A 26,348-nucleotide genomic window follows, 5' to 3' on the forward strand; every position below is an offset into this window, starting at 1 on the left:
CACTTAGTACTAAGTGGTGTCTGTCCATACGACAGACTGGGGACGTTAAGTACCATCCCATATTTACAGAAGAACCTTTTCATTTTGGAGATAGTGAGTTAATGACTTTTCATCACTACTTGTACCAAACATATCTCGCTCCAGTTAAGCGACTGTTATTTCTATGCTGTGAGTGGCATGAACCAGGCTACCTGCTGCATTCCTATTTTAGGTTCATACCTATTTTAGGTCTCTTATTGATGTGGTTAAGCGTTAAGTTTAAATGCTGAGGGTGAAACACGCTGTTGATTAACAAGGACAAATACAGCAAAACAGCTGGCCAAAGAGTGGCGCTACCAGGAAAATACAAAGGTATCTGCACACACGTATCACTGCTCAAAAATCTGCAAGAGGAAAATAATCATAAGAAGCAGCTGTTCAGCCTGTGAGTAAGACTCAAGGAAATACTAGCCTGTGGTAAGAGACCAAAGTCAGGCCCTTTCAGTCTGAACATGGTAAATATTCACCATATTTTCACTTTATTTTTAAAAGCATGGTATTTACCTTGATTCTTTAAATGAATCTTTAATTCTTCAGATTTTCTTAAACATATTTTATTAAATAAATATTTGGATATTTTCATGAAGTGTGAAATGCATAGGACTCAAATCCTGCTAAGTGCCAAGAGAAGGTGCATCCTCGAACTTACAGAGCCAACCATCACCCTTCCTTAAGCATGTGCAACACAGAGTCCACAGTGAAATGTGCCTGACTGCCTGTTTTTCCAATTTCGGGACGTCTGAGCAAAAGTTGGTACAGACTCAAGGGCAGTGAAACAGGCACTGATTGTAAACAGGTCCCAGGAGTCTCCTTCATAAGCCAGGGATCCTCCCAGCATACAGGCACTCCAGTCAAGAAACTTGCTGATTATGGCCACTGAACTCAAGTGTTTTCAAGAACCTTATAATGTAAAGTACCTTACTCTCTTGCCTCACACAAACTGACCTGACCTTTTTCTACAATACAGATACCAATTACATATTTTCACATAAATTTCTCAAAAGATGCACAGTACTTGAGAGAGAAAGAACACTAAATACAAACACCCTTGTTCATTTAGTAAGTTTATTGATCATAATTTTACAATATACTAATCAGTATACGCTGTCAGCAAAAATGGAGCTCTTACTAATATACTTCATAGACCTCAAAAACACCTGTTATCGAAAGTTATGTTTTGAGCTAACTGGAGCATAGGCAGGAAGATATGCTTTGTATTAGGTAAAAAATAGTCTAAAAACCTGTAAGAAGTTCTTACCTTTAGTAATACCATTAGAGAGACAGCTGGACACACTGCTTTAAAAAAAAAACCTGCACCCATATAATCTCAAGACTGTTAAACTGAATACTGTGACAATAAAAGACATAAGAATAAGAAGGAGCAATAAATCCTACCCACATTGTTAGCCAGTTATTCCATTAAAACACATATGCCAACAAGGTAGGTGTTTCAAGATAATTTTAACCATTTCTAAAAACTCTAAAATGAACGAATAATGAAACTTTCTTCATATATATTTCATTATATTAATAATAGACTTCTGGACAATACAAACCTAGAGCAAAAGCTATGATTTAAAGCCCAAGAACCAGAAGTTCACCTTCCCTAACACAGACGTAACAGATAGCAACAGTACAAGTTATTCCTATATGCTTGTCACTGTAGTTTAACTCAGACTTGGGAGAGTAAGAGCATGGATGAGAGCTCCATCAGCCTGTTCCCTCCTTGGCTGGTCTTGCTTAGATTGCTTACAAGGATGGTAGTTAAAACTTTCTAGATTTACAGATAATATAAACATCAGTTTATTAATGTAAACTAGTGATGTCTTTAAGTCCCTTTTACACCAGTTATTTCCATTTCAAGTATTTCAAATATCTACCTGGATTGTCTCAGGAAAGCTATAGCCCGATAACCAATGTCCTTTCTATAAATGGCACCCTTGAAGTATATGGCTGCTACTCCCTTGTTGGCTTCTTGCAGTGCTGTCATGAGATCCTCTTTAATAGCAGTTACTGTAAGGACTCTTCCTCCACTAGTCACTACTTTGCCATCCTTCAGGGCTGTGCCTGCATGGAACACCTCCAGTCCTAGTTGCTTAGCCTTAGAAAGTCCTGTGATTGTTGTTTAAGAAAATAAATGCAGGAAAAATCAATTTATTAGAACGTTCTCTGTTAAATCGCAAATTAATAGATACTCAGCACTTATTGACTGTGTCTAGAAACCACAATCAAATTCAGTGTTATCATGATGGGAAATAGGAATAAATTTGTAAAAACTACGTTTTGAGGAAAGACAAGTCTGCTAGTTGCATGCTCGGAGACACAGAAAGAGGTATTTGGCTGAAACATCTGCATACAACATCTAATTCCAGCTGGATTTTATACTTCACTGGCATACAGACCACAAAACAGACCAGCATCAAGATTATGTAAGAATTAGTGATCAGCCCAGAACTACTTTACTGTAACACGTATTAAAGAAATGCTACAGAACTTAACACAGTACAGAGAATTGAAAACACAACAGGTGTATTACCAGTAAACTCTAAAGTGTGAAAATTCAGTTGTCTCTTGCTGACCCATAACCACCAGATCTACAGTTTCTATGAATCCGAGTTACAGTGACTCACCTTCATCCAGCAAAAGAGAGAAAGGAGAGAGAGCAGGAGGGGAATCAGATTTCCAGTTTCTCCTGCTATATTTACCTGTTATTTCCAAACCCTTGGGATATGTTCCTGGATATCCTTCGCTAGCCATGACCACTGTCACAGCTGCACTGTCTTCAAACCAAACTGGCATGGAACTAGACAACTTTTTATTGATAACTGCTTGCATAACTTCATACAAATCACTTTTCAACAGTGGAAGAATTACCTACGAAAACACAGATTAGCAAATTATATAAAACAATGTACGCTGTTACATTTTCTTCACTGAGCTTTTAAAAATACTAATGTAACTGTAAAAATAACATTAAATAAGTATGTTCATATACTGTATTTTCACATATATATACATACTGTGCAGGATCTATGTACCTTTAAAAATACTCTTCCTTAAAGTTAATTTCTGTGGGTAAAAGAACTGCTCATGTGGAGGGGAAAAGGTAGAAACCAAAGAACCCTATTTTGTTCTGAAGGATAGAAATTCAGTGTTTGGTTCCATTTGTCAACAGGGAGTGGGGAAAAGAATTGTTCACCTCTTTATTAAAGTAAAAAACCGAAACCAATCCAACTCCATTCCAGAAAAGATAGGAAAGTGCTGAGTTTCACTCAAGCTTACCCTTGTAAAGCCCATATTCGAGTATGACCTGCTGAAATCTTCTCTGGAATAGAATCATTTCATAACAGAACTTCTGTCTTGAATAAACAAACCAAATACTTTAAAACTCAGTGCAATTAGCTAATTCTTGATCTGAAAGTTAGTTAGGAATAATGGTAGATGGTAACAGACTTTTTTCCTCCCATAATGCCAAACTGTATCTACACACAAAATAACTTACCTGACATTCTGGGTCACCAAATCTGCAGTTAAACTCAAGAACTTTAGGTCCATCTTTGGTAAGCATTAATCCAGCGTAAAGCACACCTAGAATAAAAAAAATTATAAAAAGCTATCTAAGCAGCTGCATAGATCATTTCTTTTGAATCTATTCATAATATTGTTTAAAAGGATGACACCTGTGCTCATTTAAAAGCAGGATGTTAACACTTGAGAAAAAGATAAACCAGGCAAAAATAGTTGTGGTTAAAATTTTGCAGCTTATTTTCAAATGTTTTCCTTTCTGTTCCTCCTTACTTGATGATTATCCACCATTAATGAAAATATATATCCATTGATTTCAATGGACTCTAAAACAAGCCACTGATACCAAACGCAGTTTCAAAAAAAAAAAATCGAAGTTATCTTCCTTAACTTACAGTGTAACTTAGGCCCATAAAGAGGACAAAGTGAAAAAATATGTCTTTCTCTTTATGATTAAAAAGCCCAGACTTTTGTACATACCAAAATAGGGGACACCTTCTTTCCTCATGCCATCAACAGTTTTCTGAAGAACAGAGTCTCTTATTTTCTGCAGTAAATCTTTAGAAATCTAATAAAACAGGATTAGAAAACAGTGTTTGTAAAAAGGTAGTGCATGATCTTTCCTACTGTGATGGCTAGCATTTTTAAGAGCCAAGCAGAACACTTGGATGGTCACTTCAAAACATTTCATACAATGAAAAGCTAATGCTATTTCTCTCTCCTCAGACAACATACCACAGCATTAAAACAACTGTTTGCATTTCTTCAGACACTTTTCCATGCTTAGATCTACATCTGCAAGCAATCCCACTGCCTTCACGGGAACAAACCATTTGCACAGACACTTAAATTTAGATAAGGCCTCCCAAAGACAAAATCACAGTTGGAAAGTATAGCGATCAGTGATTGAATTTTATTCAATAAATAAAAAGAATAGCTTTACTGAGGAACAAACACCATATTTTTTTGAAAGAAAAAAATAAAAATCACTGACCATGACATAGGTGAAGAGAAAGCAAAGTAAGTCCTTTTGCAAACAGAAGTTCCTTGCCACACAGAAACCAAACTACCTTAAGTCACAGCAAAAATCTGTCATTAGCTTAGTTTGGCCCAAGATAAAAACATGGTTTCAAGCACAAAACCAAATCAAAATACAAGGTTGCAGAAATAACAGCACTTCCACCTTTATAATTAAAAGTAATGCAGTAGTAATACCCTCCTCTTTAGAGAAACAGATTTATTAAGGACTTGACTGTGTACTCTTCTCAACAACTCAACTCAAGCAACTCTTCCCATCCACAAGACTCACTCTCTCCTGTTCCTCGTGGTGGAACTAAAAATTCACATATACTTTCAATACTAGAGCTGTAGTACAGCTGCACTGAAATGTCTCCTTATCAATACATTTTTACCTGAGGTGCTGGGGAATAAGCTCCCATCCCTCCAGTGTTAGGGCCTTCATCTCCGTCCATTAATCGCTTGTGGTCCTGGGCTGGTGGCATGGGAGCAATTGTGATGCCATCAGTGAAACATAAGCACTAGAAAACACGGCAATAATTAAAACTCCAATGTATGATTAAAATTGAAGTACAAAAAGTGCAAATATATTTGATTTTCAGTGTTGCAAATGGATATTTAAGAGTATAAATTCTGTCTCCCTGATAAAACAAACTATAGTATACTAAACATTTCCCTTTTCCCTCAGTACCCACAGGGACCAGTGCCTCATTTTGTATGACCTTCCTACAGAAATTACCTTTAATATAACATATAAAAATAATGTAACATCAGTAGTTGTACTGAAAAGAGATACTCAAAAGGTTAAAAAAAAAATACTTCACAATGGAAGCTGCTTCTTCCCTCCCTCTTCCTCCCCCCTGCCCCAGAAGGAAGGCATTACATTCCTTTCAAGATTTCCTTTTCCTTGTTGATAAAGCTATTTACTTTAGAAATATTAATAAATTACTTATATAGCAAATGCTTTTATCCTCAATATCTTCATAATAACAAGCCTGCTGGCATCTTCTGTAACTGGATGGTGATGTTCACTGTGCAGACTACTGCTAGCAGTACTCAAAAACATTTTATAATGCTAATTAAAAAACAAGCAAGGATTCTGCTACAAAACCTGAAAATGCCAAAATACTAATAAATTAAAAACTCCAGTCATTTGTGGAATGTGAATTATTTTGACAGGCAAGGCAAGCAGTATGTTTCCTTCATTGTTGTCAGTCCTCATAGAATAAAAACCTTTTAAACTGCACGTTTATATTATTGTGTTATATTACAGTAAGCCTGCTAGCATTCTAAAAACTAATTAAGAGCATTACAGGTTTTCCACCAGAAAATTAAGATCTGGATAACCCCTTAGCTCCTAAAAAGGTCAAGCCGTCCAGGAAGGAATAAGGATTATAAGACCAGTATCTGCACATCTAATTTCTTCATATTGGGCAGGAAACCAGACTATGCAAAGATTGGCAACAGTTCAAGATGATCGCTTACTTTATAAATACCACCACCTCCAAGATGAATGTTTACAACATTCAGCATAAGTCAATTCCAGCTCCAGGACCCAGGAACCTGAGCTGGTGCTTGGCTGTTTTACTTTGTGTGATGCAGGTGTCAAGTTGCCCTGCCACCTCAAAGTCTAGGCTCTAATTCTCCTTTTCTCCTTCACACTCTGCTAATTAAATCAGATACACTTTTTTAAACAAAGGACTGAATCAGCTTAAAATGAAGGAAATGTTCTCTCTACATCTGCAGAGCACATCAACACTGTCAAAACATTCTACAGCCATTTAACAGTTCCAGGTCCTTTGTCCCCGGGTGCACTTCCAAGTTGCAGTATCTCTGGCAATGAAACTGGTTAGAGGATCCTGCCTGCGCCTGTCTTGAGATGATTGTTCTCTTGCTCCAAAGGAGCCTACTGCTCCCTCACAATGCAGTTCAACGTTTCCCCCTCCTCAGCAAAGCTGATTAAAGAAAGTCTCCATCCTCCTTTACTCCCAGCCACTCCCTGCCTTGATCTGCACTTCACCATCCTGTTACTCATACTGATTCAAATGGCACTGGGCTCTAAACCAGAACACTGAAAAGAAGCAAGGTGGTGGTGTTGATTTCTTTGAAAAAAGGTCTTTAGCTTGTAGCTTCACAAACAGCTAACTAGTATAACTGAACTATCAAAAGCAAACAGCAGTGAAGAAGTAGCAAAGGGGAAGGGAAGGGACACCTTATACTGTCTTTGCTGTCAGAGAAATCATAACACAGAACTACATGCTCAATGACATTCAAAATTTTTAAGGTGTTTTTTTTTCCCATGTGGCAACAACCACTGATGACTGTTGGAGTTATTTTTACATAATTTGAATTATTTTAACAGACTGCAGGAAATTTGGTTCTTCACACAGCTGCCTAATTAATACAACTTTATTTATAAACAGGTAAACTTTTCAATTTAAGTAATAAAATCCTACACATCCCTGCTGTAGGTACTTACATAGTGTTTCCTAAATAGTTTAGAACAGATATAATCAAAGTGTTACACTGAGATGCACACTTACAGAAACTTCTTCTCCTTCAAGAAGTTCTTCAACAACAACAGTTTCCCCAGCTGTGCCAAAAGTCTTATCCTACAGTAAAAACAAAAGCTCTTTAGTTCTGTTTCAGTTATGCTACTTAAAAAAATAACAAGAAAATAAATTTTTCATACAGCAAGAAAAACGCAGCACAATTTTAAGACTATTAATCCATTCTCCACCCTGCGTATGTTAGCAATGGTATAATCTTTGCTCCTCTTTTCTGTTTGTTCTTAAATAAATGCAGATTTTATGCTTGAACATTTTTAAATTGCAGATGATATTTATGACTTAGCAATCCCTCATGCTCTACTTTCTTTAGTATGAGCCCATGATACTGAGACTAATAGCAATGGCTGTCAAGTCCATAATCTGAACTTTTACTTTGTAAGAAAGTGCAATTCTATAGAATACATTAGAAGGGGTCAATATTTTCATATTCCAGTGCAATGTCTGAACACTGACTGCATATTTAGACAATTAAGAACATCGAACCCACACCGACAAGATGATTTTGTGGGTCTGTAAGACTCTAATATACATTTTTTTGTTCAAGACATTGGGCCACATGTTAAGACATGTATTTGTCCATAAACCATACCCACACACACATACAGCAAAGTGTGAGTGCAGACCCTATATTCTTGATTCTTGAAGTACAAGAGTGTCAGATAACATCTCCTATGAATCAGCATAGCTCCCCTGAATTGTAAGATGCTGTGCTGCTGGCCCCAGCTGAGGACCTGGCCTGTATATGCCTTATTTTCCAGCTCCATGGTCTTAACTGTTCAGATGAAATCGCTTCTTTTTGCTTCTCTTCAGATTTTGAAGGTCCTAATTATTTGTTGAATATCCTACCTAAATGTATACTTAACTTGCAATCATTCCACTGGAATTTCACTACACATTTAAGTGCTGTGTGACTAGAATCCTAAAGCTGATGTTTCTTGTCAAGATCCAGCTCAATTACCGTGTTAATATTACAGCATTGTAGTACCTGTTTGGCTGCAGAGGTTTCAAATGGTAAAAAACCAAAACCAAAAAACCCCAACCACCAAACCATATGGAAATAAGCATGGGTTTTCATTCAGAATTCTTTTATTTTAGCCTACAGGAACTATGCCTAAAAAGAGTACCCTGCCCCAAGCAATAAATATGACGGAGCTTCATAACTGTCCAAATAATGGGTAAAAGATTTGATATCTTTTAGCCAAGTTCCTATTACATAGAAATTAGTATCTTTGGACTCTGAGATGGTTAATAACTTTTTGTGAGAACTCCTTCAGTTAGTGTGTGACATTTCTACTCACCTGCATGATTTCAGTAACAGCTTTGCAGGCCTCTTCCTTGTTGGAAGCCACAATTACTCCTTTGCCAGCTGCCAGGCCACTAGCTTTTACAACTAAAGCAGGGAAGTTTGCACTTCAAAGACAGAGGAGAGAGATTCAACAGTAAACACTCTGTATTGCAAATATATTCTGTGACATTTTGAACATTTCAACAGCTGAAAGATCAAAATACTTGTCAGTTTTCATAGCAACCATTCTACTTTGTTGAATAACACACAAACACCAGGCTTCTCTTGTTATGCTATGCCTATGAAGAGTTTCTGCTTCTTGTTTTTTTCCCCACCACTGAATTTCATTGCTGTTCTGGTAAGGTTGCTTTCTTTTTAATAATTTACTGTTGTATCATTTTTGGGTCACCTGGATTGTATTCTGATCAGCAGTTGCTAAGTCAGTCTCCAATGCAGAATTTATATTTGTGGAAAAGGTACAAAGAAGGCAGAACATATGACTATCAGACTGCAAGCTGGGTTTCCACAGCAGGCAATTCGAAAAAAATGAAAGCTTGCCCTATATTCTCCTGTGAACTGAACACTGAATTAATTTTCATTTTAGAGCAGTAAATAAGAACCATTTAATTATCAGACTTATTGCAGTGTGATAGTGTCATGTTAGACTATCCTTCAAAACCTTTAAAGATGTTCTATCACAGCCAAAAGCATTGATACATTAGTAATCATGTGATTGTTTTGGATACCTAGCACACCATACATTGCTGTAAACAAAAATATTTCTAAAATTACGGTAATTTTACCTATTAATAAAGCTACATGCTGCTTTAGGATCAGTAAAAGATTTCCATCTTGCAGTTGGGATCCCATGACGATCCAAAAAGGCTTTGGTAAAGCTCTTACTGGACTCCAGCTGAGCTGCCTTTGCTGTTGGACCAAAACACCTTACTCCAGCGGCTGTCAAGTCATCAACAATTCCTAAAAATGACAACACAAAAGAATTTTATAAATCACCAGATGATTTATAGGAGTGAGTAAGATAGTCCAAGTCTACAGATGTACTGATTTGTTGGAACAAGTATTTCAGGAAAAGTACGCCATACATACCTATGTGCCTGTTTTACCAAACGGGCGTTACATGCATTGTTCACTGTAAAGAGGAGCAGGTAACTCTGCAGCATTCTGGGCTAAAAAGATCTGCTGCATTTGATGACAATTCCCCCTTGTTTATATAGCTTTTAGCTAAAAAGTCAACATTAGTCTTTTGTGAAGACGACAGTTGTTGGATCACGTAAAAGGTTAAAATAGAAAACTTACCAGCATGTTTATAAATGTGGGGTTTTCTTACCAAGTCTCAAATTATTACTATTTCAAAAAATGAAAACTCCATAGGAAAATCAAAATTCTAGTTAAGGTTCCTATATGGAAACACTTTGACACCTCTTTTACTAATCACAAACGTTTAAAAAGAAACTGAACATTTAAGGATATTTTAACTGTTATATTGCTCACACAATACCCTTCAAAAATTAATTTTCATCATAGCACAATGCTGCATTTCAGGCAAACTGCCATGGAGGAGCTGTTTCCATTCCTATTGAAGACACTGAGACACTGTTGAGTGGTACACGGAAGATAGGGACTAAAATCTATTTTCTTCCTAAATTATGAAGGCTATGATTTTTTGTTTGTTTTCTCTTACCAGCAGCAAGAGGAACCTCCGGACCAACCACAACCAGCTTGATGTCCTGATCTCTGCAGAACTGGGCAAGTGCAGCATGATTGCTGACTGAAACAGCTGTTGAAGATACAAAAGGGCGGTAAGACTGTATTAATTACTGTTGTTTAGCACTTATTTATCACATAACACTGAAGCAGCATTTTCACCAGTCACATACTCTGGAACGGCAGGTCACTGTGAATCTGGAATAGTGAGGCGCACACTGATACACAGACTTACACACAAGGCTTAGAACAAAATGCACCACCAAACCCTCAAGCAAAGGCTGTGGTTTGATATGCATTGTCAACCCACCTTCTCTTGAAGGTGAGGAAAAAAAGTTTGGGGCTATACAGTAAACTGATTTCATATCTAGGAACATCCTGTTTCCAAGCCCAAGAATCATTGTGAAGGATCCAAGTGAAAAATAACTCACAAGCAAAATTACATATTTTTACATATGTGTGTATATATATATATATATATATATATATGCATTTTTCAGCCACTCTTCTCCCTGAGTAGGGTCACCATAAATGAAGCTTTACACATGCTTGTGCCAGCACAGTGTAGGGGACAGGAATGAGTGGCTGGTGGTGAGACTGCAGCTGCTTTCTTTTTTCCTTCTTTCTGTAGCGCCAGCTAAAAATTGCCACACTAAATGGACCCTACTGAAACAAAGGGGAATCTGAACATTTTTTTGCTGTAGGCTAAACTTAATAAGGGCAGGTGTTGTAATTACAGGTAAGGATATTTGGTCTTAGGCTTTTATGACCGACCATTAGGCTTTCCATAGACAAACATTTAATATGACGGTACTTGGGATGCCAAAACCTGTGTAAACAAAAGAAAAAGCTTGCACAAAAGACAATAATGTCAAATCTCATGATAAAAAGTTTACGCAAAGGCAATGCAATTCCACTGCTTTTATCAAGAATAAATAAAGCCAAGGTCTACAGAGGATGGGAACACGATCCCAGAGAGAGCCAAAAAAGTGGTGAGCACAACCCGGGGTGGACTGGCTGACCCTGCAGGAAGGGGACTAACACATCAGGGCCTGAAGTTGGCAAAGGGAGCACAGTACAGCACAGCACAGACCCTCCTTGCAGCTGAAATACTTTGCTTTAAGTTTTGCCTGTGATCTCCTGTTAGTGACTGTACTGGCAAGCATGCCGGGAGCTGATGGTCTCTTCCAACTGGTTTCCTGGGAAGTGATAAAAGAGAAGGGAGAGGCTGTGATTCAGCAGTTTCTGCTGGACAGACATATCTTGTGTCGGTACCCACTGCGCTCCTGCCATCCTGCATGAGTAAATTGCCTCCTTCCACAAGAGAAGCAGCTATTTCTGCCTAAGAGATGTCATAAAAGCAACTGTCAGAAACCTACATTTTGGTTATAGATTTACCCTATTCGGGTGGAGTGGGGGAAAAAACCAGACTGAACACTAATAAAAAGTTTCTCCTTGATACTCATTTAACAGTTCAATTATTTTGTTTCACCAATATTTGTAAGAAGCCAAGGCCTTTGACTTCTGGGAGCAATTTATGCCAGTTAACTTCTGGCTCAAAACAGAGCAAAACCAAAGGCATAACACACTTGGCTTTAAAGTACTGATTAACATGAAGGTCAATTGTCTTTCAGTCCCATGGGGCTGTTGTGAAAGCTGCTGGAGAACAGGAGATCCCAACCAAAGACAGCGGGAGCTCTGGTGGGCAACTGCAGAGGGATGATCTCTGTTACCCATGACATCTATCCATGCAAAGGGGAGCAGGGAAGGAATGAGTCTGTAAGGTAATTGCGCTTTTCAACCCAAATTGTCTTGCCACAGATCTGATCTACTAGTGATATGAACAGTGAATATGGCAGAGGATTTATATGACGTGGAAATGTCCTAGTAACAAACGGAAAGGAATAAATCACATTGTTAATACATAATTTCAATGTTGCCCCCAAACATCATTTTCCTCAGGATGTAGACAGAAAGGGGACATTTTTGTAGCTGTGTTTTATTTCTCAAAATGACAGCTGAACACTCCTTTTGAACCAGACAGAAGGACCTTGGATCAAGGTTTACAAAGCTAGAGCTTAAAGTTAAGAGTGTACGTTACACGGAGAGCTAAAAATGTGACGGAAGGAGGTGTCAGGCCAGTAAAGTCCATTCACAGACATTCATATGTCTATCTCTGGGTTCATCAGGCCATTCTGTGTGCTTCTGGCACCAAAATTGCCCTGCTAATTACATATAAGTTGACTATAAAACTAGTCACTTAACCTAAATCTGCCTTTATTGTCAGAAATGATTACTGACTCAAATTAACCATAAAACTTCTTTTTTTTTTTACTTAGATACAGGCAAGTTTTGAAAATGCAAGGTTATTTATAATTTTAAGCTCACCTTTATATGTTTCAGAAATCATCTGAGAACTAGAGTTGCAATGCTAATTAAAGGCAATCTCATCAACCATGAAGGGAGGATGAACTTGCAAAGTCAAATCTTGATTATACCAAAAAAACCAGAAACAATGGTAGCAGTTTCACAGATGTTGCTGCCCAGGCTCACACAATATAACAGGGCTTCTATAAAGCTGTTTTCCATTTTCTCCCCTGACTTAAAATCTAAACCCCAGTGGTAGGACTAAAATGCCTGAGCAGATATTAAAAACCAAAGAAGTCAAACACTTCACAAATTTTAGATTCTTCCCACCTCCTAGTTGGCTGAGGATTTCTCTCCCAAAGTACATGTGAGTCCATATTCTAGAAAAAAATATTTTAGTACATATGGTAGATTTCATGGACCTGGCTCAAGCATGCTCAAATATTTTCCAGTTGAGGGTTCAGTATTTTTTATGAAATAACAAGGTGAGAGAAAAGTGCAGCAGTTTTTAAAAGACACCACTTGCAAAAAAATGCTGAAATGAACATTCTGCAAGCCATACAGGCTGGCATTGACTCCATTTAGCACAAGGGTAAAAATCTTTGACTTTCTGGGATGAGAAGGAAATGTATGACTTTTCTGTCATGCTCTTCCCTTGGGCCCTCTCCTCAGAGGCCAAATAGAACAAAAAAAATACTTACGATACTGTGACTAGTCAAAGAAATTAAGGACAAACAGCCTGTAATTAAGCATTCCAATGGAATTAAATACAATAATTACCTGCTGTACAAAGATCTGACAGGATTCATGTTTCCACATGAGATGGTAACAAAAAAAAGATTTTACTCACAAATAGGAATGCAGAAAGAGAATGTATATAATTCATGCTCATATGCATACTATGTTAACTTTAATTCTGTATGTTATCACATGTTTTGAAGTGGAAACTTAAGTTGCTTGCTGTAAAGTACCTAATTCAGGATCTGTTATATAAAGGACATGACACAGGAATATCTGAGTAATCCCCCTGGGTTTGTACTGATTCACTGTGTGCCTCCAGGCAAGCACCTTAGACCAGTATTTTTTTTTAAATGCAGCACGTAATTTTGGATGCTCAATTTGAAATACCTTAAGCTTGATTTCTCAAAATTATTAACTATTAATAGTTTCAACTACAGCTAGTCAGAGCTTAACATATTAAGCTAGAATCTCAAAACAGGCAGTTACAGCACAAAGAGAGAAAGATTTGAAAATAGCCTTAACTTCTTAAGGTCACTAAGACAAAGGCATGATTTTTTTTTTTTCTGGTTGAACATTTCAGGTGAGAAAGTATTCCCATCAAAGGCTGCAGGGATCACAGGGCTTCAATGCACTTCTGAAAATACAGTAGTGAATTTAGTACTTTAGGTGCTGGCATTTGCTTCAGGCACTTTTCAGCTGCTCACCAGCCAGTTGTTGATCTTCAGTGTGTACAAAGAAACCGCCACCCCTTCCCTGCTAGGCTGCTGGGAGGCGGGAACCGGAGCAGCTATCCAGAGCTGTATTCCTGGAGGAACATGCAGCAGACAGACGGAGTTTTAGCTGCATCCTCCAAACCTAAAGAATTAAGTATCACAACTGAGATCATATAAAATGAATGGCTGTTGCACAAGGCTTTGCTCTTCTTAACTGCATCTGTATAATCCATTTCACATGTCCAAACCCTTAAAAAATAGTAATAATAATCCTTCCACATTAACAGTTGTGATTTCAGATTGATGACTAGAGAACTTACTGGTTAAAAAATTTTAAAATGGTATATTTTTTTTGGTTTTACCTGAATTTGAAATTTTTCCATTGTCAGCTGTTCCTGCATTTCCTGGAGCAACAAAAACATGTTTCACATGTGGGGACTGGGCCAACTTCCAGGCCAGCGCATGCTCTCTCCCTCCACTGCCAATCACAAGCACTCGGTCAGCCATTAGTCTGCATAAAACCAGAACACAAGCGGAACAGCCAGAATTAGCTGCGTGAGGTTAGGAAAGCAAGAGCTTCACAGACCTTGGTTTTAAGCGCTGGGTGCAACACAACTCACAACAGAGGTGAAAGTCACTTAGTTTCAGGCAACAGTATTTCTATAAGGGTTTTGTTGATCAAAAAACAAAAGAGAGAGATATGTACATGAAAATGGGTATCTGACTTAATCAGATATAAACTAAATGTCAAAGACTGAAACGCTCCAGAACACAGAATTAACCCACAGGGCAATCTGTCCTGGTTTTCCTTTAGTCAGATTGGCAATTGCTCTAAGTCATTCAGAAGGCTGTGATATAGGAAAACCCCTTATGAGTGACCAGGCTGTGATTTGTGGCCTACAGAAATTCCTGGAGAATCCAAGTCTGCAAAGGGCAAAGCCTTTCTGATGAACTAACTATATGAGCACAGTATTACTGTGGTAAACGCTGAATGGGGCCACTCAAGGGTTTTTAGAGGCAATATCTGAAAGAGCTCTAAATACTTTATGAGAAGGAAAGGCTACGAGCAATGGGAGAGGGAAATCAACTTCCAGCTCTAGCTTTCCTTAGGAGAGAATAACCACGAGGCAAACAACAGGGAAGACCAGGTGTCACTAATAAAGGAGCTCACTCTGGGAAGGTACTGCTGGACATCCACTCCTCCCTCCCGTTCTACTGAGTTTTACAAAAACACATTAACACTCCTTTGGCCTGCAGAAAGTAGGTGTATGAACAAAGGCCACAATTTCATTACAATTTTAAACTGTCCAAAACCTTTTCAGCAGTTTGGAAACAAAATGGTCACAAAAATGAAATGAACTCTGTTTTGCCCTCCCTATGTCGTTATCTCTGTGTGTACACATAACTTACACATATTGGACCGACATCAAGATTACATTTTTTCCTTTGAGCAGCTTTGAAAGTTAGCCTTTGCTTTTTAAGATACATTCACTTCTATGCATATTCTCTACATATTTGCTGACGTATGTCACCTCAGAATTGTTATCCCAACAATGATACCACACAGCTAACACTTTCACTTACACTGAAAAAAACTACTGGAATTCAGAAAACAGTAAATAAAGAAATAAAGTAGGTACATAATTTATAAAATAAGTACATACGTCTTTATTTGTGGAGTTCATTGAAAAGCAAAGGCTAGCTTCCTAAGCTATTCAAAGAATAAGCTGTTAGAGTCACATTAGTCCAGCCATATATAAATTACATATACAAATGACGCCACTGGACTGGTTAAAGTAAGAGTTTTATTCACCGAAGTCAAATGGTCCCTGAAGAACCTGTTCAACAAAGCAGAAAGCAAGCAGCTACAATTTGACAGGTGGTCCTAAGCCCAAGTGCTACATGCACTACTTGCAAAAAATCATCTAAAAACTTTAAATCTTAGCATATGCAAAATAACAATCTAAACCTATAAAAATGGCTTAAACTGTTATGTAATCAGAATAAACAAGAACAGGTTTGTGCTGAAAAGGGCACAATTTGTTCAAAGGCCTTTGCACAGCCAGCGAAGAGGAATGATGTGTCCATCTGCTATACAAATCACCTCCCATTCATCAGGAGGAGGAACGCAGTCCAGATAAGAGTTTTAGTCAAACGGAACAACCAGTGTCCCTGTTGTAATCCCGGCACACGTAACACACAACCCTTGGTCGCTCCCTGTGCTTCTTCCATTAAGCACCTGGTCCTTGACCTGTGCTTGCCCATGTGTACAGTGCCTCCCAAGGCCAGCTCAGAGAAAAACCCCTGACACAAAATGCAGCTTGAATACACACAGGTGACAGCTCCATTTCCAAAAGCAGCAAAAAGTCAGATCTCCTCTGCAGTCCTCTCTTTTGTGGGAGGACAGAGAGACAACTAGCACAAAACACATCTTAAATAAAAGGAAAAAAAAAAAACCCTCAACAGATTTCTAAGGGAAAAGCAAAAAGACATGATAGAATGCAAATTTTCAGCCAACTGATATGTCAGGGGCACGTGCCTCTCCCTCACATCTGCCGCTACAGCCTGACTTTAAAGCTGTTCAGATAGCTGTGACCCTGGAGAAACCTGCCTTCCTGAGGACCTGGACTACGCAGGAAAAAGCTTCTGCTCTGAAGGCACTATGCAATGCATATGGTGACCCTAATTTTTAAATCCAAGCCCTCTGTAATAAACTTCAGACAGAAAGAGCTCACGTGTTTTAGAAGGTATTCCTATGCCATTTGCTAATGTATTTTAATCCATTAAGGAAGGAAGGATTTGTTCAGAGCGATACTTTTAGGCAAAACATCCAGTCAGAATAAAGACAAAATACACATGAATAGAAGGATAAAATACAGAATATTAGCACAGAGTTGTTAACTATGAACTAAACACACTGGAGTTAAAATTTGATTGTAGTTTCAGGCTGGGGGAGACCAGCAGCTTTTTAGTCAAAGTGTTAGACAAAATGTACATGTTGCAGAGATGTTTTAATTACAAAACTCCAGGATTACTTACAAACCAAAAAAGTACGTTGGGGTAAAAATTATGAGTTATGATATACATATTTGGGACACCAATTTATGCTAAACGTCTTTTATATTACAATTCAAGCAAAAAGAAAAGATAACAATAAAGGACTGGCTACAACAAAGGGATGAATTAGATGAAGACAGTAACCAAGGACAAAAGAATGCAATATAAAAGAATACACATTTATCATGTATCAGGCAGCTATCTCCTACACTAAAGTTAAACCAAGGGAGCATGTTTCACAGCGCTATCCAGAGACAGTCATCATTAAATAGTAATTTTTAAGGCAGATTTTGTCTTAAGAGCTTGAACTATACACATTGCGTATTTTTCTTACAGGTACCTCAGAACTGAGTGTAGAGATTTAAACGCAAACAAAGAACAAACTTACTCTCTCCTATGTGCTGGAAAGTAGTATTCAAGAGTTCAGATGTGCAAAGAGAATGGAGATAAGCAGCCTCTGGTTAAAATGTAGTACCGTGTCCCATCATTAACCGCCCCATTGACGACACCCTGCCGCTAGCCAATGAACAGGAAAGTCCTGCTATTCCAGCTGGGAAGAGGGATCAGAAACTTACAAACAAATGGTTTAGGAGTGAGGAGCAAAAACTTTGCAGAGCAGAAGCAACACATCCTGTTGTTTCTAAACGTGCAAAATAAATTCTGTACCAATCCAGATATTTTTTGCAGTTAAAAAACATCTACTAATAAGATTGTAAACATTCTTTTTTTATCTAAAAAAGAGGCCATGCGTTTTTGCTGTGCATAAAAATGAGGCTATGCATGGTCCTTTGCATATCAACAGTATGAAAGAACAAGGTGCATGGTGCATATTCATGCTCCATTAAGCCTACTGCTTAAAAACAGTAGGACAGGCTTGAAGATCCAGTGACACCTTGCCAGCTAAATTAATTCACCATGCTGGCAATTTAGTCAAAGAATCACTTCCTTTTTTTGCCTGAAGTAACATATTCTAATAGTACTGTCAGCTGGAAAAAAAAAAAAAATAATATATAGCATAGTTTTATATGGAACAAGTAAATAGAACAAGCTGTGTATCATACGTTCAAATAAAATGTAACCATTTATTACAACATGTGAGTAAAAACCAAGTTTCAATCATTTGTTTTGAAACTCAGTGTTACTTGTGCATCCCACAAGTGGTATCCTAGCAACTTTTATTGAGAGATGTAGCTTGAGAACTTCTGGTGGCAGTCCCAGTTTAGGAGGCTCAAATCTAGCAGTGGCAACATTTCTTTTTCACACTAACATAGAAAGATGTTGTGTAGGCCCTCTGCTGCCCAGCAAGATCTTGCATTAAAAATAAAAATTCCGAGAGGTGACTTTTCTTTTTATTTTGTCACTAATCCAGGAGTCAAAAAATTGTTCTCAAAAGACCTAAAGCCATTCACAAGGTAGATGATTTCTTCTGTGAGGATTATCACGCACTCAGGTTTTTTGGAAGCAATAGGTGAAATCCTTAAAGATTCCAAAACATGGTACGAAATTACCTTCAGCAACCTTTGTCTGCTATTGTAAACAAGGAAGATATGTTTGCTTAAAAGATGTTTTAAAGGAAAGACAAGTGGCATTTCAGGCAAGGGTCTATTACTAGGTCCTTATATGAAGTAGGAACAGGAAAGCAGAAACAAGCTAATCACTTTGTGTATCCAAGAAAAGAGGACAAAAATGGAGTGAAGACAAGTCGATTCCCAGAGCCTATCCCTGAAGTTGCCAGTAGTAAGTCACCAGCCTTACTGGAAGAGCATCAGCCTAGAGACCTTTATCCTCCACAAAAGGTATGGCTCACCAAGAAGCTGGGCAACTCTTCCACTAGGTCAGGGCCTGTGGAGCAGAGAAAATAAAATAAGAAAGGCAAACCCAACAGTATCTGATAGCTTTCCCCATCCTGACTCCTCCACAAGGCACTATGAGATTTTAAGTACAGGTAGAAGTGAGATGAGGTGACAAACTAACAGGGAAGGGACAGGAGTCACTGACTTTTTCTTGAACTGATCCTGTACACAGCCTTGGGAGTTAAACTCAGCTCCTTGGTTGCATTTACAAAGATAACTATAAGAAAATGTAAACTTAAGCGATTTTTTTCCCAAGTTTCAGTTTCACATCATAAGCGTGTGGTGCAAGTTATTGAAATATTTTATCTCAACTAAGTGGAATCTCATACTAAATTATTGCCTTATTACATCACCCCCTATCTAAAGCAGTAAAAAAAGGCACAATTAAAATAAGATCTATGCAATATAGTACAGACAGTAAAGGGTATGACTAGTGGCAGCTCACTGCTTCAGATAGTGTCTTTTTTATTTTTTTAAAATTAAGTTCCAGTGCTGTTGGTTTTCTCTGTGTTCCTTGATTGAAAGACCTGGGTGGAGTGTGTTTTGCTTAGGTGACACAACTATGCCAAATATTGACAACATGTGTGAAAAAGGTGCCACAAAACAAAGTAGTATAAGAAGAGACTTTGTAGTGTCTTACTTTCAAAAAAATCTGAGCTGAGGGTGTGTAGAAGAATGAAGCTGGGTTAATTAGCATTGATAATATACAGCTGTGGGCTGGCTTCAGGGGCGGTGGGTTGGCTGATGTAGAACAGGTGCAGCTGTGGCTGTTCTGTTAAGAGGTTGGGCAACCAATGAAGAGGGAGCAGCTGAGGAAGAGAGGGGAGGAAGAAGCAGAGAGAAGAGAGAGAATGCATGTCTGGGATGAGGAGAGACTAGGAGAAGGCAGCAGAGGGACTGGCATGAAGAGTATGTTGGTATGAGATGGTAAAAGACCTTGTTGCAGCTGGTTAGTTTGGAGAGTGCTGCAACAAGGGTGGAGGGACAATGGGACATATAGATATATTTAAAATGTTGTACTGTCCAGCATCCAAAGTGCTGCAGCCCTTCACTAAAATCTATTTGCTGATCAAACAGGTTTACACTTTGCAGCAAAAATTTACCCATGTTGGACCCATTTATATACCTTGACTGTCATTGAAAGGGGATGTCATGAACTCAGATACACTTTCCCCTTCCTTGTACTAGCTCTGGTGCTGACTTGAGCATAGTCAATTAATTGAGACTTCATAGAACTAACCTAAGCGGGGAAAAAAAAACCCCAAAACCATCAAACCCAGATTTCTTTAAGCTCAGCTAGCTTGAAGTGCAATCAGTCAAGGTCTAGAGACACCAAAAATGAATGGATGAGACAACAGAGCTGAGCAGAAGAATTTGAGGGCAAGACCTGCCTTTCAGGCAGCAACAATCTACTGTATCGCTGCAACATGTAACATCTAATATTTGCTGCAGCCTATTTGAAAGCTGAAATACCTTAGCTTCCTAACACTGGGATTTAGGAAACCTGACACAGACATTTAAGTTTCTTTATACAAAAGATATGGTCCTTGCCCAGAGCACCTTAACTCCTACTTTTCCTAGAGCTTAGTCTACAAAATGGCCCAGCAGTGGCAGCACTTACCCCAAACACAGAGAACCCAAGCCCAGAGTCACTGAGAAGGTTCAGACCCACACACACCCATCCCTGGAAAAGAACTCTTTATCACTTGGCTTTTGTACCAAAGGAGAAGGTTCACTCTTCTTCTTGAAGTTAGGCAGGAGATGAAAAAGAAAAGCAGACTCACAGTGGACAGAAAAAACCACAAAACTGGGGAGGCTGTGCAATTCTGCCACCACCCCATCGAGTGTAGTATTAGTTTCTAGCCCTAGCAGTCAGGACCATTTATGTGTTTTTTTCGTAGACCTGTAATGGGTTACAAAATTTGAAAGAATGGACTGGAGAAGAAGTCAGAACCTAGAACTTCCTCCTCCCAAATTCAACAGCTAGACTGCTGCTGTATTCCCTCCCAGGAACTAGCCATCCTTTCCTTGGCTGCTGAACTCACCAGCAGCCAGGTCGCATGGTCCCAAACCCTCTCAGGCTGAACCCAGCTCTTTTGTTTTCTGAATTAACACTCTAATCGTCAGGCCGAGTAACTTCTTGAGTCCGCTGCACATTATGAGTACGCACAGATCTCAGTACACGTGAAGTGAGCTCCAGGCTGGCCTTCTCGGTGAACCTCTGCCAACTGCTGGACACCATCCAAGCTTGGAGATGAACTGGGGGGCTGAAATGTGCAAACTGCAGGTTCATTGACTGGTGTTTCACAACTGGCTTGTGCTGCCCTTTGCTGGTGCAGCTTCCCATTGGTTCCACCAACTTCTCCACCTCCAGTCTCTCCTTCCCTCTCCCTCCCATGTGTGCCAAGGGTGTGCAGTCACTTGAATCAGCAAGACAATAAATGCTGGAAAGCCAACACTACAACAGCAACCAAGTCAGTAAAGTAAATGATATCTATATGCACATATAAAGGAAGTAGTTTTCTGTCAGCTTAGTGAGCTAAACTAACTTCCCGAGGGATGAAGTAATCACCACAGAGAGTATGAGGGAAGCAGCAGCAGCAGGCAGCCAGAGAAGGTGAAAAGAGCTTGGTTATGCCACAGCAAACTGCTTGTCAGACCAGCTGTCCTGTGCAATGCCACCCTCAGATCATTTTGATTGATCCAGAGACTGTAATGCAATCAGTGGCAAATGCTGCTTCACAATTTACCTTCTCACCCAACTACTCATTCCTACCTTTTGCCCCAGCCTGTTTACAGTCACAGAGCAGGTTGGATCAGAGAATCAAATAAGGGCTGGGGACAGTAAGAGTTCCATGCCTTGTCATGTCTTTTTCCTATGTGGATCGGTTTCCAGAGGGAATTCAACGTGCCAATTGTGCAGGCAGCTCTGCTGGTGCAACTTAAGGTACAAACAAACAGCCATGGCACCCGAAGTGGCAAAACAGCCAAAATATGATGACAGAACTGCAAGTTTAAGCTAGGGCTGCATCAGGCTCATCCTGAAAGAAAACATGGCCTTAGATAACTTTTAATTTCTACAAGGTTTCAATATCATGAAGAATTAATTAAGGAGTTCAGAGGCCTCCAGAATCAGGTGGCAATTACAGTTTTTAGTTATAGCTTTGGGTTTAAACAAGCTTCTTCTGCTCATGTGTTTTACTTTGGACTAATTCCTCTCTCACCTGGCCATATAGTGTGGTATATCAGATCACTTTATAAAACAAAATAAACAAAGAAAAGTCATTATTATCTGTGTTTCACCCCTGCAGAAATCGGAGCATCACACTGAAGGCCTGAATCACAGATGAGAATAGAACACATGTCTTTCGCGGGTTAAACTGAGGCTCTGCAAGACAGGCACCTTGCCTTCTGGTGCAATCTTCCACACAGCCAGGTTGTGCATTTCCTGGGCAAAACATTACCTTAAGTTTCATTGCTAAAAATAAACAGGATCATAAAGTTTTACAGCCACCCTCAAAGTACTAAATTTTGACACGTCAGGTTCTACCTAGGAAGCTGGAAGTGCTCAGTGTCTTTAACCATCGATGGATGCCTCAGCAGAAGCTACTACCAGAATAGGGGTGTGTGTGTGTGTGTGATTGGGGAGGACGGGGAATCATAACACCCTCTCTGTGTCACTATTGCAGTTTTACACACACGGTGAAGTAAGTGTTAACTGCTCGTTAATTTCAAGGGGGTAGATTAAAAAAAAAAATAAAAGAGGGGGCCAATGTTAACGTTGGTAAACCCCCAACTCTGCAAACAGCAGACAAAGAATCAAAGTCCAAAACATGAGAGGTTATAAGTTTAATGTTTACTTTAAAGCAAATATTTCACCACTTTTTCAAAGCCAAACAGAGCTGAGGGGAAAAAGACCCAAACTCGTAAGAATAAAAGCCATGTGCATTTTAAAATCTTTTAAAATGCGGTACATTTAAAAACGCTACACATCAAGCTCCCCAGAAGCAAATCTGAGCAGGAGTCCCACAGTTTAAAAAAAAAAAAAAAAAAAAGTATTCATATGAATAAGCCCGTTAGCAACCTGTCTCCACACGCCCCTTCATCGGCTCAGAACGGGCCGCGGGCCACACCGGCCCTCCCGGCCCTCCAGGCAAGGCCCCGCTGCCCGCCGCCGCCCGGGCGCAGGGGAAGGCGGCGGGCCGCACCGCCCCACCCCGCCATTTTACCGCGCGGGCAGCGGGGAGCATGTGGCCCCGCCGCCGCCTCGCCCCTCCCGCGCCGCCGCCGAGAAGCCCGGCCGCGGGAGGTTGGCTACGGACACCGGCACAGAGCGGCCCGCGGGGCACGCCCTTCTCCACAGCGAAAGAAAAACTTACTTTCCTTCAGGGGGATTTTAAGGAGCGGGAAAGCATCCTCCGCCGTGCCGCGCCGAAAACTACAGTACCCAGCGGGCGCCGCGACATGGCGGCGGGTCAGCCCGGGGGCGGGGGCCGGGAAGCAGGGCGGGAAGGAGGGAAGGAAGGAAGGAAGGAAGGAAGGGAGGGAGGGAAGAAGGCAGGCAGGCAGGCAGGCAGGCAGGCAGGGTAATCGATGTCTCATCCCGGAGAGTCACTAATTGGCTTTTGCACGTAATTCCTCAAGTCTCGAAATATCTTCCACTGGGGGTGGCTGCTGTCTGGGGAGCGTGCTGAGCCGGGCCGCGAAGGTGCCAGAACCAGCTGAAAAACCTTATCTATATGTAGGTTATTGTTTTTACTTTTATCTAGGAAGTAGAGTATCACCCCAGAGGGTGAAGGTGATGGTTGATGAAGTTGGCTGGGCAGGACTGCACAAAGATTGGTTCTGTTTCTGTGCCCTCCCAGGGGGAAATGCTTTTATGGATCTTTAAGTACTGGGTAGAAGCAACTCCTTAGTTTGTACCATATCGCACTTTCTACTTTATGAAACCAAAGAGTACTGGGCAACATGTAGTTCAATTTGGCATTACAGTTGTGCAACAATACTGTTAATAAAACCAGATTTGATCCATGGTTTTGTTATACACACACCACCCCCACCACCCCCAAGAGCTATAATGTGAAAACCTCACTGTTCTTCATAAATTAGCTTATGAAATACAGGCTTAATAATATTGTTTCCATATTTAAGCACACCATTGACTCTTGCTTTAAGAGGGAACAGTCGTGAATATTTATGATTGCAGCAGAACTGCTATTACTAAAGTCCCATAATACTATGTTTACAAATTGAACACTAAATGTATTGGCAACAATCACTGGTCTTGGCAAGGTCAAAGTAAAAGACGTCATTGAATTAATCTGAAAACTATGTAACACCTAACTGAATAAAAATAGTTTGACTAAAGGGGTTTTTATACAGCAAGCAGAGATGGGAAGGGAGAGCAAGAATAGTTATTCTCCTGTCACAGTGGGGCTGTGGATCCTCATTTGTATGAGTGGTGACTTTTGTAGTTACTGTTTTGTGTTCCTTTTTTAAAGACCGGGAGGGAAATATGCAGCACACGCTAAAATCCCTCTCTGGCTTTTTTTGTAGCTTTCCTCATGGATTTCCTTGCATAGATGGAGACCTACACTGGCAGGGATATCTGTGTAGTTAAGTTACTTTGAATGAATTAACTGCAGTTGAAAAGGGTGTCTTTCCTAAGGGTGGGCAGTTTCGTGGTGTGGGTTCCCTGTGGCCCGCATCAAACCTGTGTTCCTAACTGGAACACCTTTTCTGTCTGAAGCCCCTAACACAGGCCAAGTTACACGAGTCAAACCTGCTGTTCTTTTGGTTACAGCTGGTTTTTTTGTTTGTTTGTTTGTTTTTGAAGGGGTGAGTTACCATTATACCGTGCTGAAAGCCTTTGCAGCTTTGTTGTTACACCCAGGCCCCTACTAGCAAACTTATGCCTATGTAGATTATCACTACTTGTTTCTGGGTAAAAGCATGCCTGGTCTAGACAAGGCTGTTTGCATCAGGGGAACCTCAATATGTCTGAAATTGTTGAAGTGAAACGTTTTCATTCTTTGGCTCACTGAACACCAGAAATTACATACAGTATTCTACTAGTAAGATCTAAAATATATCAGTGTTGGCATGGCATGAAAGGTACAGGTTATTTGTGAAAGGGCCTCTTAAATATAACCACTTTCTATTTTAAATGTAATGAATTCACTGTGGTACAAAAGTAAGCAAATTGATCCAAGTATCAGATCCATTATTTTTGCAAAGTTAGTATTTAAGGCAGACTACCTCCCAGCAATACGCAATAAAGACCCATGCTGCTTTTGAAGGGTCTTGAAATTGGTTATTAAACCACACTGAATTTGAGGCTGATGTTGCAGGTTATACCTAGTTTCTGAGGTATTTAAAATTTATTACATGTCAACTCCCCCGCAAGTTACTGCTTCATGACACCAGAAGAAACTGGGGGTGGGGGTGGGCAGAGTCTTCCAGCTGTAGGGTTACCCAGTTTTACAGGACTGAAGGTGGAAAGTCGCATTTGCACATGTATACACCCCCTGAGAATCGGTTTTGGGGCAGCATGAAGGGGATCCCCAGGGTGTCTGCAGCCAGGACAAACTGATTTTAGCGCGTCCCAGCTAAAACACCCGAGAGAAGGCACGGCTTTGCAAGTGGGCTGAGGCCGGGGCCGGCTTTCACTCAGGTGTCATTTATTTATTCACGGCAGCGGCGGCGTTTTCCTCCTCTTCCTTTGTTCCTTTAACTTTCCCCCATCTCGCGGGGCGCCCGCCTGCGCCGCCCGGCCCCGCAGACAGCCCCCGGAGCACATGTGCGTGTCACAGCCGGGCTGCCTGCTCGCACGGCGGAGGGGGAGGGCGCCTTTCGCATGGAGCCGCTCGGCAGCTGAGGGCAGCGCAGCGCCGGGCCTGTGATGCAGCACTCGTGTGCGGGCAGGCCCCCCTGCTAGGCGCTGCCTGCGCTCGGCACACGGGGCGGCGGAGACGCGGGGCTTGGCCCCGCTCCATGGAGACCAATGGCATCGCTCCCACCCACCCCCAGCGGCCCCGAGCCCGCCGCCACGCACAGCCGCACGCTTCAGCCCACCATGGCCCCGCCGCCGCCGCCGCCGCTCCCGCCCGCTGCGAGGTGAGTGCTGGCCGCCGAGCTTCTCCGCGGAGGCCCGGGCGGCTCCGGGCCCTGCTGGCCGCCGGAGACGGCCGCGGTCGCGGCGAGGGAAGCGGGGGGGAAGGGTGCGTGTGTGTGCGTGTGGGGGGCACGGGACGGGCGCAGGGCCCGGCGGCCACCGGCCACCATGGTGCCCTCCACCGACTCCCCCTTCCTGGCCTGGCCTCCCCTCCCCGCGCTCCCGGGGGCTCAGGCGCAGCCCTTCGGCGTACGGGGCGCGAGAGGGGCCGATAATGGCGGGGGGGTTGGGGGTGGGGGCAAAACGGCAGTTAACGTTTGTAACGGGGGGGAGGGGGCGGCG

General features: G+C 40.8%; 2 protein-coding genes across 11 annotated transcripts in view; one reads left to right on the forward strand and one right to left on the reverse strand.

Moving 5' to 3' along the window:
• GART (phosphoribosylglycinamide formyltransferase, phosphoribosylglycinamide synthetase, phosphoribosylaminoimidazole synthetase) overlaps window positions 1-23,289 on the reverse strand; it is a 39,251-nt gene extending 15,962 nt beyond the window's left edge. Inside the window, exons 1-11 of one of the 2 annotated variants that reach the window (XM_037376386.1) lie at window positions 17,428-17,561; window positions 14,345-14,493; window positions 10,139-10,234; window positions 9,240-9,414; window positions 8,450-8,561; window positions 7,125-7,193; window positions 4,977-5,102; window positions 4,045-4,132; window positions 3,542-3,627; window positions 2,745-2,913; window positions 1,920-2,151 (exon numbers count right to left, since the gene is read on the reverse strand). In XM_037376386.1, coding sequence (XP_037232283.1) covers window positions 1,920-2,151; window positions 2,745-2,913; window positions 3,542-3,627; window positions 4,045-4,132; window positions 4,977-5,102; window positions 7,125-7,193; window positions 8,450-8,561; window positions 9,240-9,414; window positions 10,139-10,234; window positions 14,345-14,489 — 1,298 coding nt within the window. In that variant the 5' untranslated portion in view covers window positions 14,490-14,493; window positions 17,428-17,561. Of the gene's footprint in view, window positions 1-1,919; window positions 2,152-2,744; window positions 2,914-3,541; window positions 3,628-4,044; window positions 4,133-4,976; window positions 5,103-7,124; window positions 7,194-8,449; window positions 8,562-9,239; window positions 9,415-10,138; window positions 10,235-14,344; window positions 14,494-17,427; window positions 17,562-23,271 lie in introns of those variants that run through there. The other variant, XM_037376387.1, reaches the window with a different exon arrangement.
• A 2,421-nt stretch (window positions 23,290-25,710) lies between these two features.
• The window catches only part of SON (SON DNA and RNA binding protein), a 41,445-nt gene continuing 40,807 nt past the window's right edge, over window positions 25,711-26,348 (forward strand). For 5 of the 9 annotated variants that reach the window (XR_005102455.1, XR_005102456.1, XM_037376393.1 and 2 more), the window contains exon 1: window positions 25,712-26,008. Coding sequence is in view for 7 of the 9 variants with exons in the window: in XM_037376393.1 (XP_037232290.1) it covers window positions 25,896-26,008 (113 nt within the window). In the remaining 2 variants the exon portion in view is untranslated. Of the gene's footprint in view, window positions 26,009-26,348 lie in introns of all 9 variants that reach the window. The other 4 variants (XM_037376389.1, XM_037376391.1, XM_037376392.1 and 1 more) reach the window with 2 other exon arrangements.

The sequence above is a fragment of the Falco rusticolus genome, chromosome 2, assembly GCF_015220075.1.
Source record: "Falco rusticolus isolate bFalRus1 chromosome 2, bFalRus1.pri, whole genome shotgun sequence".
Lineage (NCBI taxonomy): Eukaryota > Metazoa > Chordata > Aves > Falconiformes > Falconidae > Falco > Falco rusticolus.